Here is a 13,465-nt window from a genome sequence, read left to right as displayed (position 1 = left end):
GGTTGCTTCTCCTTTCCTAAATCTGCATGTTTATCCAAGCCCCGCCTTTAGCTAAAACCACCTCTTTTCCTACTACACAACTTGCTGCCACTTCACACTGGCTATGATATACTTTAGAACTCATTGTCTTCTTTCCCTCACAAAGATGTAACTGGATTCTCAAATATGATGGTAGCTTTTTCCCCAGCCCACCTGTTTTGAAGTATTTCTTAACTGTACTTTTTTTTCTTCCCAACTTTACATTTTGAAAATCTGAAATTCTATTAAAAAGTGAAAGAACAAGAAAGTGAACAACCATTTGTTCTTTATCTATATTCACTGGAGGTTGCATTTAACCAGTTCTTTCTTTTTTAAAATTTTCATCTTTATTTATTTACTACTACATAGAGACAGAGAGAAATTGAGCAGAGGAGAGGTGATAAGAGAGGGAGACAGAGAGAAACCTGCAGACCTGCTTCATCATTCATGAAGCTTTCTCCTGCAGGTGGGGACCAGGGGCTTGAACCTGAGTCCTCGAGCACCGTAGTGTGTGCACTTAACCAGGTACACCACCACCTGGCCCCCATTTAACCACTTCTGCTTTATCTCTTGACAATTTTTTTTCTTAGCCAATTTGAAAGAAAAGTGCAGGTAACATAACATTACAACTTAAACACATCAAGCATCACCTAAAAATAAGAATATTCTCTTTTAAGCCACAATACCCTATCATCACACCCAAGAGATTTAGCATTGAGTATCTAATATATACCTACATTCCCATTTTCCCATCTATTCCCAAAATATTCTCTAAAGACTTCTATTTTTCCAATCTAGTCAAGATACCATATTTTACTGTCATTTGCTTTTCATCTAGAATACTCGAGCTGCCTTTTTCATTTTTTATCTATTCATCATTTGTGAAGAATTTGTACTTGCTGTTTTGCAGAAAGCCCCACAAGTCTGATTAAGTATTTACTATACTTAATTCAGGTTGTACTCTTTTAGCAAGGATTATAGAGGTAATTCTTTAACTAATTACTATGTTATCTTACTCAGAAATTCAGTTTCTTGTGTTGACATTGTCTAGACAATGCACAAAAACATCACAAATCGATAGCATGCAATACATGTAATCATCATCAAATATATACATTGCCTTGGCCAGCTTCTATCTAGAGATCCTAGTTACTGAATTACAGTCTCTCCTAATAACAAACAGAAACGTAAAGATTTCATGACAAATAATCTGGTTTGCCAATAAAATAGAACTGAACCCAGACATTTAAAAGTTCTCTCTGCAAGCATCTGGATAGTTAATTAGGTAGATTACAAAGATAACTAAACCAGCTGTCGCTTAGGTTGGGTTGAAATGTCTAGACATTGATTTTGCAAATTAAAAAAAATTCAGGGAGTCAGGCGGTAGCGCAGCGGGTTAAGCACGTGGCACAAAGAGCAAGGACCATCATAAGGATCCCGGTTGGAGCCCGGCTCTCCACCTGCAGGGGAGTCCCTTCACAAGCGGTGAAGCAGGTCTGCAGGTGTCTATCTTTCTCTCCCCCTCTCTGTCTTCCCCTCCTCTCTCCATTTCTCTCTGTCCTATTATAAAAAAAAAAAAAAAAATTCAGCAGGGACTGGGAGGTAGCACAGCGGGTTATGCGCACATGGTGCAAACCAGCTCAAGAATCCCAGTTCAAGCCCCATGCTCCCCACCTGCCGGGTGGGGGGTGGGTGCGTCACAAGCAGTGACACAGGTATGCAGGTGTCTTTCTCTCCCCCTTTCTGTCTTCCCCTCCACTCTCAACTTCTCTCTGTCCTATTCAATAATAACTGCAGCAATAGCAACAATTACAGTAACAACAAGGGCAACAAAATGGGAAAAACAGCCTCCAGAAGCAGTGGATTTGTAGTACAGGCACCAAGTCCCAGCAATAACCCCAGAGGCAAAAAAAAAAAAAATCAGTTATTGGGGTCAGGTGGTGGTACACTTGGTTGAATGCACATGTTACAATGCACACAAAACCAGGTTCCAACCCCAGGTCCTCACCTGCAAAGGGAAAGTTCTGTGTGTGGTGATGCAGGTGTCTCTCTGTCTGCAGCTGTCTCTCTGTCTCTCTCCCTTTCTATCACTCCTTCCCTCTTGATTTCTGGATGTATCTATCCAATAAATAAATAAATACAGATAATAAAAAATTAATGCAGATAAATTTTAATTTTAAAACAAGTCATTATATTAATGACTGCACTAAACAGTGATGATAGTTGATAGATACCCCTTTATTCCCACTAGTCCTTTAGCAAAGAAGAAACCACAGAATTCCAGAGATTATAAATACCACAATTGCAAGACTGACTTTGTCTCTCATAAAATGTCTCAAATTTATCTTCTGCAAAAATGTCACTTGTAGAGTGATACTCGATTTCTATTAGCAAAGACTGCTTAAAACAAACAAAAAAGACCACTTAAAACAAGATCTTTTTATTAAATCTTCACTTTAAATCATGAGTACTTACATTTTTCTCTCAAATGATCAAATAATACTTTCTCATAATAAAGATATGATAATATAGTACTGTAATGGGGAGAAGGCTTTATTGCCAAATATCTGTTGTAAATATGGCAGAGATCACAATAATTAACTTATAGGTTTAAAAAAAGAGGCAATGTTTCCCTGCTCAAAAAAATTATTAAGTGGTTAAGTTATGAAACTTAACTTTCAGAAAGTTAAAGACTTTCATCTAGAGGTATGAGTTTTAGATAGTACTAATTTCCAAAGTTTAACTTTGGTTTGGTAACTAGTTTGGTAACTAGTTTGGTAACTTGTTAAATGCAATAATGGTAAACAAAACACAGGTATTGTTGACAGACTTCACAGATGTGTACAAGATGACTGGCTTGCACTAACAATATACACTTGAAAATGCTTCTTCTGGACTGGTATTATACAAATGACTGAAAATATAAAGGTTATAATATGAAATATAAGCACTTTCTTTTCTAACTGACTTGCTATGAAAGAGGCCAGAGCACCGCTCAGCACGTGCAGTGTTGAGGTTGGGGCCCAGCACCCCATGCCTACATATCTGCTCTCTATTGCACAGCCACCTCCCTGCAAGATTAAAAACACTTTCAGGGCAGGGGTAGATAGCATAATGGTTATGCAAATAGACTCTCATGCCTGAGGCTCCCTCAAGTCCCAGGTTCAATCCCCCGCACCACCATAAGCCAGAGCTGAGCAGTGCCCTGGTTAAAAAAAATAAAATAAAAGCACATTCAAACCATCTTTATGCTAACTGAACCAGTATTTATTAAAGTACTTCTGTAAAATTATAATACTTACACTAAAATAACATGAGATATTTGCATAATAAAAGCTTTAACATATGTGATTCATTTTCCTCTGAACTCAAAATATGCCAACAGATGGAAGTACATACTTCTTCTTCTAGCGTTTGCCCTTCTTCTGTAGCCAGTTAACAGCGTCAGGTTGAGTCTGATGTAAAGTTTCGAGACCTCCTTTGAATCTGGAGAGGTGGCAATCGTTGACTGTGGGTCATAGTCTGTCTGTAGCCACAGGGGCAGTTCGGGTCGTCTCTGGCTCCCCAGCGATGGAACATAGCGGCGCACCGCAGTGGCCTGTTCGATAGCGATTGAGGAGGGCCCAATCATAACGTGCTAGGTCAAAGCCAGGTTGACGCTTGCAGGGGTCTGTGATGAGGTGTTTGTTCTTTACCTCAGCTGACTGCCAACTCTGTTTCCAAGAGTCTGGAACAGAGAAGTTCAGTGAGGCGTAGTGAAATGACAGAGTGCGATCGAGAGTAATGCCAAGATAGACTGGCTGGGCTTCATGCCGGATTCTCGTATCGTCAAGTTGCACATTAAGCTCACGCGAGGCCAAGGCATGGTATAGATGGAAAACAGATGATACCGTTTTTGCAGTGCTAGGGATTAGTCGCCATTTTTTACAGTAATCAGATATCAGAGACATGTCTTTCATGAGTGTTTCCTCGAGGATGTCGAACTTGGATGCCTGAGTTGCACAGCAGATGTCATCGGCGTAGATGAACTTCCTTGAAGAAGTTTCTGGGAGGTCATTGATGTAAGAACAGTTGCTTCTGGAGGGAAGAATTGTAAAGCCTTTGTATTTTTCCCTTTCTACCTTTCAAGTTTTATAATTATGAAGGTTAAGTTAAAAAAAATTAAACCTGGGGGTGATGGGGTGGTGCACTTGGTTAAGCACATACCTTATATCATAAGGACCAGGTTCAAGCCCCCTCTTCCCACCTGCAGGAGGGGATACTTCAGAAGCAGTGAAACAGGTCTGCAGGTGTCTTTCTCTCCCTTTCACTCTCTATCTCCCCTCTCAATTTCTTTCTGTCCTATCCAATAAAATAGAAAGGAAAAAAAAAAGGAAAAAGGAAAAAAAAATGGCTGCCAAGAAACGTGGATTCATAGTGCTGGCACCAATTCACAGCAATAACTTTGGTGGCAAAAAAGAATGAGAGAATGGAAGGAAGAAAAGAAGTAAAGACTGAAGAAATCAAGCCTATTAAATCCTTCTAACAAATGAGGCAGAAGCACGAGAACCTGAAATGGAGTTCAGGGTATACTTGCAAAGATAGTATCTTTAAGGCATGGCAGTGGTGGACCTGGTTGACTTTCCTGTTTAGCTCCATTTGGCCTGTGGATTCTCCATAGCTGTCATGTAATTGCTACTGAAGTTTCATTGCTGCTACTGAAAAGATTCAGCTTAGAGAAATAACATGATTTGCAGGCCGAGGGGTAGTGCACCAGGTTAAGTACACATAGTACAAAGGGCAAGGACCTGCCCAAAGATCTCAGTTTGAGCCCCCTCCTTTCTCACCTGCAGGGAAGTGGCTTTACAAGCAGGTCTGCAGGTGTCTTATCTTTCTCTCTCCCTATCTATCTCCACCTCCTTTCTGAATTCCTTCCTATCCTATCCAATAAAATGGTGGTGGTGGTGGGGGAAATGGCCTCCTTGAGCAGTGGATTCATAGTCCTGGCATCTAGCCCCAGCAATAACCCTGGAGACAAAATAATAATAATAGTAATATTCAATAAGAAACCACTATTGGAAGTTGGGTGGTAGCGCAGCAGTTAAGTGCACATGGCACAAAGTGCAAGGACCGGAGTAAGGATCCTAGTTCAAGCCCCCGGTTCCCCATCTACAGGGGAGTCACTTCACAGGTGGTGAAGCAGTCTGCAGGTGTTAAAAAAAAAATCACTATTAAAGAAAAAAAACAAGTAACAGAAAAAGACAGAGAGAAAGCAAGGGGAAAATGATAGACTCATAATTCAATCATTTGCATTTCCAGTCCTCTGGCTGACACCAGCAGCAATGTGCCAGTGTTCTGAAAGCACACAGAAATGTTTTCAGAACAAAGAAACAAATGAGCACCTATTAGCTTACATTGCAGCTGGCTCTCCATAAACATTTAATGAATGAGTGAAATCATAATTATTTTTACATTTCTAGACATAAAATAAATACTTTCGAATTCCAAAGAGACCGGTTAACAGAGAAGTACCAAACAGAACTGTATGAGTCTCTTATTATTGTTACCCATGAAATCTCTCTCAGACAGCCTTTATATTGTAGTAGAGGCATTTTCCTAAAGGAAAACAGTTTTTATAACTTCATAAACCTCTTCTCTCAGGTATTTTTTTTCAAATGTTATGATTTCTCTACTAACTACTTATGTGTAGCAAGTGCTCTGCTATCAAACTATTGTCATGGATTGGCAAAACAGCATATGCGGATAGTGCTTTGTCGTCTCTGAGACCCCACTTGGGTTGTCCAACTGGAGGATGCTTCAGTGTTCTCTCCTCTCTCTTTAGCTCTGCCTCTCTCTTGTTCTATCTTAAAAATAAAAGAGTCAGCCCAGAATGATGAAGCCCCAGTAACAACAAAAAAACTAGCTGTATTTCATAATACTACATTGTCTTAGGTTTTACACATCTGTTACGCCATTTGTATGTCATAGATGCTTGACAAAGAAGCATCTGAAACGTCTTTATTAGTGACAAAATTATTTGTACATACATTTATAAATCAGTTACTGATAAAAAATAAAAGGCTGATACATTTATTTAGTAACTGTTATTTTTTTGCAGCTCAGGGTGAATGAATTCAGCACCTCACTCTTAGGTGATACCACTGCTATGTGGCCTCCCTGGCACAATTTTTTTTTCCACTATTTCTTAGAAAGAAGAGACAAAGAGACACCACCATTCACAGAGCCTAGGGAAAGCTCTCTCCGGGTCCCAAATACTAACCTTATTTTGCAGAGGAGGTTATTAAGTAGGACCAGAAAAATAGCTCACTTGGAGAGTGTACTACTTTGTCATGGGCATGATCGAGATTCAAGCCTGGCACCCACAACATTGAAAGAAGCCTCGGTGCTGTGGTATCTCTTTCTCTCTCCATTTCTATCTTTAAAAAAATAATAATAATGGGGTTGTGAAGTAGTGCAGTGGGTTAAGCACAGGTGGCACGAAGTGCAAGGACTGGTGTAAGGATCCTGGTTCGAGCCCCCAGCTCCCCACCTGCAGAGGAGTCTCTTCACAGACGGTGAAGCAGGTCTGCAGGTGTCTATCTTTCTCTCCCCCTCTCCTCTCTCCATTTCTCTCTGTCCTATCCAACAATAACGATAATAACAAGGGCAACAAAAATGGGGGGAAAATAGCCTCCAGGATCAGTGGATTTGCAGTGCCAGCACCGAGCCCCAGTAATAACCCTGGAGGCAAAAAAAAAAAAGTTTAAGTAAAAAGGTAAGATTTTTTTAAAAACCAGGGTACTTGGGAAGGTGCCTACTTTTCCATGCATATGACCTGGATTCAACCACCATTCTAGTTCAATTTAAGAAAGATGCTGTTAAGGAAATGGTAAATATTGGCAAGGATATGGAGAAAGAGGAATTCTGTTATTCGGCTCGTTAGGATTGCTAACTAGTATGGTCATTAAGGAGAACAGTATGGAAAATTCTTTTTTTAAATAATCTTTTTAAATTTTTTTAAATCCTATTTATTTTTTACTAGATAGAGAGAGAGAAATCAAGAGGGAAGGGGGAAGACAGAGAGGGAGAGAGACAGAGACACCTGCAGCTCTACTTCACCACTCATGAAGCTTTCCCCTTGCAGGTGGGGACCAGGGGCTTGAACCTGGGTCCTTGAGCACTGCAATGTGTGCACTTAACCAGGTGCGCCACTGCCTGGCCCCTCGGAAAATTCTTAAACAAAAATGCAAATACTGGGGTTGGGATATAGTGCACAGGGTTAAGCGCACATGGCTCGAAGTACAAGGGCCGGCTTAAGGATCCCCATTAGAGCCCCTAGCTCCCCACTTGCATGGGGGTCACTTCACGAGCAGTGAAGCAGGTCTGCAGGTGTCTATCTTTTCCCCTCTGTCTTCCCTTCCTCTCTCCATTTCTCTCAGTCCTATCCAACAACAATGACAGCAATAACAACAATAATAATATCCTCAACAACAATTAAACAAGGGCAACAAAAGGGAAAAAAATACCCCCCAGGAGCAGTGGATTCGTGGTGCAGGCACTGAGCCCCAGCAATAACCCTGGAGGGAAAAAAATGCAAATACTTTATGATCCAACAATGCCACTCTTAGGCATTTATCCAAAAGATATGAAAACACTAACTTGAAGGGATATATGCACCCCCATGTTCACAGTTGTGTTATTCACAATAGCCAAAATGTGGAAGCAACCTAAATGTCCATCAACAGATGACTGAGTAAAGAAGTTACAGAACTGTCGTTCTTCAATTGTTGTGTTTTGAGTACAAGCCACGCTACACTAAAGCCCTTTCACAAATGCAGTCACAAACCTCAAAAATTACAACAACAGCAACTGAAGCAAGGATTGACTCACCAATACCAGTTAGCCAAACAGCGGGGAAGCAATTACAGAAGCCAGACCTTCCACCTTCTGCATCCCACAATGGGTCCGTACTCCCAGAGGGTCATTAAAGAATAGAAAAGCTATCAGGGATACAGAGTTCTGGCGGTGGGAATTGTGTGGATTTGTACCCCCTTATCCTATGGTTTTGTCAGTGTTTCCTTTTTATAAATAAAATTAAATTAAAAAAAAAAGGGAGCTGGGCCAACCTAACCAACGCAACGATTGCCACCTCAACATGCTTCACTTCAGACTGTGTCCAGAGACTTCACATGTGGAATGACAACCCTTCAGCTTCATTACTCGGGTGAGACCTTTCCTTTCATAGTATACTCTAATTTCATCTCAGGTGGTTCACTTTCTAACAAAGTCCAAAACCCTAGATATATACCAGTTTCTGTAAGAGAGAGCATATTTTCACATATATCTATAAACTACTGCAAAATATATACCTGAAAGCAGAAGTACAGTAGAGTTTGCAGTGAGTATCCCCCTAACACTTCCTCTCCACTATTCCAAGCTTTGGGTCCATGACTGCTCAACAATTTGTTTGGCTTCGTATGTTAACTCTCTTTTCAGTCACCAGGTTCCAGATGCCATCAGTATGCTGGCCAGGCTTCCCTGGATTGAAGACCCCACCAATATGTCCTGGAACTCAGCTTCCCCAGAGACCCACCCTACTAGGGAAAGAGAGAGGCAGACTGGGAGTATGGACCGACCAGTCAACGCCCATGTTCAGCGGGGAAGCAATTACAGAAGCCAGACCTTCTACCTTCTGCAACCCACAATGACCCTGGGTCCATGCTCCCAGAGGGATGGAGAATGGGAAAGCTATCAGGGGAGGGGGTGAGTTATGGAGATTGGGTGGTGGGAATTGTGTGGAGTTGTACCCCTCCTACCCTATGGTTTTGTTAATTAATCCTTTCTTAAATAAAAAAAAAGGGAGCTGGGCGATAGCGCAGCAGGTTAAGCGCATGTGGCGCCAAGCACAAGGACCTGCGTAAGGAGCCCAGTTAGAGCCCCCAGTTCCCCACCTGCAGGAGAGTCTCTTCACAGGTGGTGAAGCAGGTCTTCAGGTGTCTATCTTTCTCTCCCCCTCTGTCTTCCCCGCCTCTGTCCATTTCTCTCTGTCCTATCCAACAACGATGACATCAATAACAACAATAAAACAAGGGCAACAAAATGGAGAATAAATAAATATTTTTTTAAATAAAATTAAAAAAAAAAGAAGTTACAGAACATCTATTTGATGGACAATTTAAAAAGATGATATTCTGCCCTTTGAGACAAAATAGATGGAAATGGAAGTGATTATGCTAACTGAAGTAGGTAAGGAAGTGAAAGACAACCACTAGATGATTTCACTCATATCTGGAATATAGAAAATTTAAATACACAAATGAAGGGGCAGGCAGTGGTGCACCTGGTTAAGTGAATGTATTACCATGGGCAAATCCCACTTCCCACCAGCAGGGAGGAAAGCTTCACAAGCGGTAAAGCTGCACTTTAGGTGTCTTTCTCCCTCTCTTTTCCTTTTTTTCTTTTTAGTATTTCATTTATTTATTAGTGAGAAAGATAGATGAGACAAAGAGAGAGAAAGAACCAGGCATCACTCTGGTACATGTGCTGCCAGAGATTGAACTTGGGACCTCATGCTTGAGAGTTCAATGCGCCACTGAGCCACGTCCCAGACCACTGTCTCCCTCTCTATCCCTCTTTCCTCTCAATTTCTGTCATAGCAAATAAAGCTTAATTACATATATTAGAGAAATACATATATATTTAAAGATAAACACATAAACTTACATTAAAGGTAGACAACCTATCTCTTATACCTTGGGAAAACTATAGTTACTGCTGGAGAGAGTGAGAGCACTTTGGTGGTGGGAGTGGTGAGGAACTATACCTCTAATAACTTATAAGCTTGTAAATCACTAATAAAATTATTTTCAAAATAAGAAATATGTTATTTAAAGGATACTTAAGATATAAATCATTCCCACACACCCAACATTCTCCAAGACTTGCTCAAACAAAACAAGTAAACTTTAAAGCTAATGGAAATGACAGCATCAAAAATAACTCAGGTGTGGTCTCACCTCTGAAAAAGATTCTAGTTGTACAGAAATGCATACAACTCTAGCCAGATGTCAAATCAGGATTTAGTATCCAAAAGAATGGACCTTAATTACACTGACACCTTACTTTCTTAGAAGAAACTTCAACTATTTCAAACTCTGGTAAATCCAGAAAAAACAAAGCTAAAATTACTGTGATCAAGCTAGCATACTAAAGCTTTTATATACAAGATAAATCTACACTTTCTAAGGGCTTGAAATAATGTATTCTTCATTTACCTAATAGTACATATAAAATCATATGACATTTTGTAATTTATAACCACTATAAACAAATTTGAATCATACATGGTTCTATGATTAATACCTACACTGTTATATGATTCATCTAAGTGTGAGTATGTCTGGTATTAAGCCAGCACCTGCATGTCCTATTTTACTTCCCTTCTAACTGTAAGGGTTTGAAATATCACTTATAAAATGTCCTTTAGAACTTATGGCATGTTATGGTGGCAACTACAGGCTACAATGGTGCCCAGAACTTGAGGTTCATGATGGTCTGAGGACTGCCACTAAGCTTCATCAGAATCCTATCTATTCTGATTTAGTAGACAATTCTGGTTTATCTGGTTTCCCTGCCTACTTAGCACTGGCAGATTAGAATACAGTATACTTTGACAAAGAGCAGTGTTGAAGGAGATAAAGCCAAAACATAAAATGAACTAAACTGGTAAAGAAATGAGGAGTCGCGTTAGCACAGGAGGAAACTGCCAACACCCTTATACAGGGGAATGCACCAGCCATATTTAAAGCACAGGACAGAAAATAATGTACATAATGATGACCTTGATTTATCACACACACACACAAAAAAAAAAAAACAGAGAGAGGGAAACTGCATTATACTCTAAATCAAACTCTATGAAGACTGGCATTAGAATGGTCAAACTAATTCAACAGTTAAGGGGGTAACAGTCAAGGACAGATGAACAATTCACTTAGTGGTCACTAGTTAAAGTCTGAAAAATCCCCTTACACTTACTAAAAAGATCATGGAGTGGAGAAAATCAACATTTATGTTGCCGATATTATTAAGAGGGGGAACTAAGTCACATACTGAAGTATGCAGTGTAAGGCCATCAACACTGATGCCTTCTGGAGGGGGAAAAAAAAAATCCTGATACAGAAATCCCCCCTCATTCACTAGGCTTTTCCACCTTCAAAATAACGTCACCAATATTTAGTTTCCTTCCTTCCTCCTCCTAAATTACACAAGTGGATGAAGGGAAGAAGGGGGGGGAGACCCACCCATTGTGATAGTTTCCCCCCCTTAAGCTAACCCCTTCATCCCAAAGCCACCAACACATCTGGTCTGGGTACAGTCCCTTCTTACAAAACAGCGCTTTCAACCCGATTATTAAAACTCAAAGAGAAGAGTTGTACTTAAAGCCTTATAGCTGAACAAAGGAAGCACATAAATTAGTGGTTAGCCTGAAACTCGTGTTCTTAGTTTAAACGCAGAAACAACCATCATGTAAGAACCCTCCAGGGATGAGTGGATGTTGGACGTGTGAAGCGAGGACACCCAAGCGACAAGCCACTAAGGTCACAGAGAAAGCCCGACAGCCGCTCGAGGCAGGACTCCACAGCCATTTACGCCTCACACAACGGATGTCTGGGTGTCGATCTCCCCAGACCGCTTCTTTCAGATAATAGCAGCGATGACCTGGGCGAGGCCGCGGTGAACGTCCTTAACCAAGGGGTGGGGGAAGGGCGAGGGGAGCTGAAGGGGAGAGGGGCGGCGCCGAGCAGCCGCTCAACTCCCAGCCAGCCCGGCCCGGCGGACCCCGGCCGAGTCTCGGACCCCGCGCGGCTGCAGCTCGGGGGAGGGGACGCGGCCCACCTGGCGCCCAGCCCGCGTGGGCCAAGCCGGCCCAGCCCAACGAGCCGCGGGCGGCGGCGCGGCAGGAAACGCCGGCCCGGGGGGCGGCCCCACGGGGATCCCCAGCTCCCCCTCAGCCCCTGGACCCCCTCCGAGGCGTCGCCCAGGCGAAGGCCGTTTCCCACAGGACGAGGAGAGGGCCCAGCCCGCTCGGCACCTTTGATGGCGCGCTCAGTGGTGGAGAGGTGGAGGCTTCTCCCGGACATGGTCCCTGTGGTCTCTGCCCGGCTCCGGGCCCCAGACAGCCGTGCGCGTCGCCTTCGGCTCCCGCGGTCTTCGCTCCGGGGCCACGCAGCCCCCGCGCCCCGCCCCACTCCTCAGTCTGCCCGGTCACCGGCAGCGGGCGGCGGTGGCAGCAGGGCCTCGAACTTCGCTGACAGGCCACCAGCACACTGGCGTCGCACTGCCGAGTCGCCGAGCGTAGCGCCTGCGACCGAGATTCAGGGAGGAAACCCGGGCGGCCCCGGTGCTCGCCGCCGACCTCGCGTGCGCGCGCGCCTCCGCACGCCGCCTCCCAACTTCCCGGCGGCGCGTGCGCTACCGCCGCGCCGAGCCCAACGCGCGGCCCCGCTGCCCCGGCGGGCGCGGCCACCTGCCCTGCTGGCCCGCTAGCTGCGCTGCCTGGCTCTGCCGGGGTACGGGAGGCTCTCGGCGCACGCGCGCTCGCTTCATCTCTGGCCGGGGACAGTCAGCTTCGGCTGCTTGTCAGCCCTCCCTGCTCCGCCCGCTCGGCCGCCCGCGCTGCCCAGCCTGCAGGCCTGACACCAGCCCCGGGTCCTGCGTGGCAAGTGCCAGCCAGGCAGCAGCCATCTTGAGACCCTCGGGGTGACCCTGATGCCGCGCGATGGATCCGTGAGCTTCCTGTCACCTGCGGGCCACTGTGCAGAACGGCTCTGTCGCCTGCCCAGCTAGAAACAATCGATCCTTTCTACTCTCCACTCAGTGGCACAGCACTGCCCCCCACTGCCCCCATGTTCACTGTACAATAGGATGGGCACGTGTGTGAGTTTAACACTGTGGCTCATCTCTAGTTCTAATACTGACCTCAGCTGCTGCGAGTAACACAGTTCAGTTGGTAGAGACTTGGTTGGAGTTGGTTGGACTTGCGTGCCCAAGACTCCTAGTTCTAGCATGACATGTACCAAAGTGGTGCTTTCTCATGTAACACACTCATAAGTAATAAGTATATGAAATAACTTTTATTTTAAAAAAAATATTTGTTTATTCCCTTTTTTGTTGCCCTTGTTTTTATTATTGTAGTTATTGATGTCGTCGTTGTTGGATAGGACAGAGAGAAATGGAGAGAGGAGGGGAAGACACAGAGGGAGAGAGAAAGATAGACACCTGTAGACCTGCTTCACCGCCTGTGAAGCGACTCCCTTGAAGATGGGGAATTCTTACACCCGTCCTTGCGCTTCGTGCCACGTGCGGTTAACCCGCTGCGCTACCGCCCGACTCCCTGTATTTTATTTATTTCATATTTATTTTCCCTTTTGTTGCCCTTTTTGTTGTTGTTGTAGTTATTATTTTT

The 13,465-nt window shown here is 43.6% G+C and overlaps 1 protein-coding gene across 2 annotated transcripts in view; it reads right to left on the bottom strand.

The window, feature by feature from the left end:
- The window catches only part of PPP3CC (protein phosphatase 3 catalytic subunit gamma), a 98,861-nt gene extending 86,576 nt beyond the window's left edge, over positions 1–12,285 (bottom strand). For both annotated transcript variants that reach the window (XM_060178815.1, XM_060178816.1), the window contains exon 1: positions 12,092–12,285. In XM_060178815.1, coding sequence (XP_060034798.1) covers positions 12,092–12,140 — 49 coding nt within the window. In that variant the 5' untranslated portion in view covers positions 12,141–12,285. The remainder of the gene's footprint in view (positions 1–12,091) is intronic.
- Positions 12,286–13,465: the final 1,180 nt, after the last annotated feature.

Source organism: Erinaceus europaeus, chromosome 19, assembly GCF_950295315.1.
Source record: "Erinaceus europaeus chromosome 19, mEriEur2.1, whole genome shotgun sequence".
Taxonomy (NCBI): domain Eukaryota; kingdom Metazoa; phylum Chordata; class Mammalia; order Eulipotyphla; family Erinaceidae; genus Erinaceus; species Erinaceus europaeus.
The sequence above is the reverse complement of the archived record's forward strand: the minus strand, read 5'-3'. Positions and strand labels throughout refer to the sequence as shown.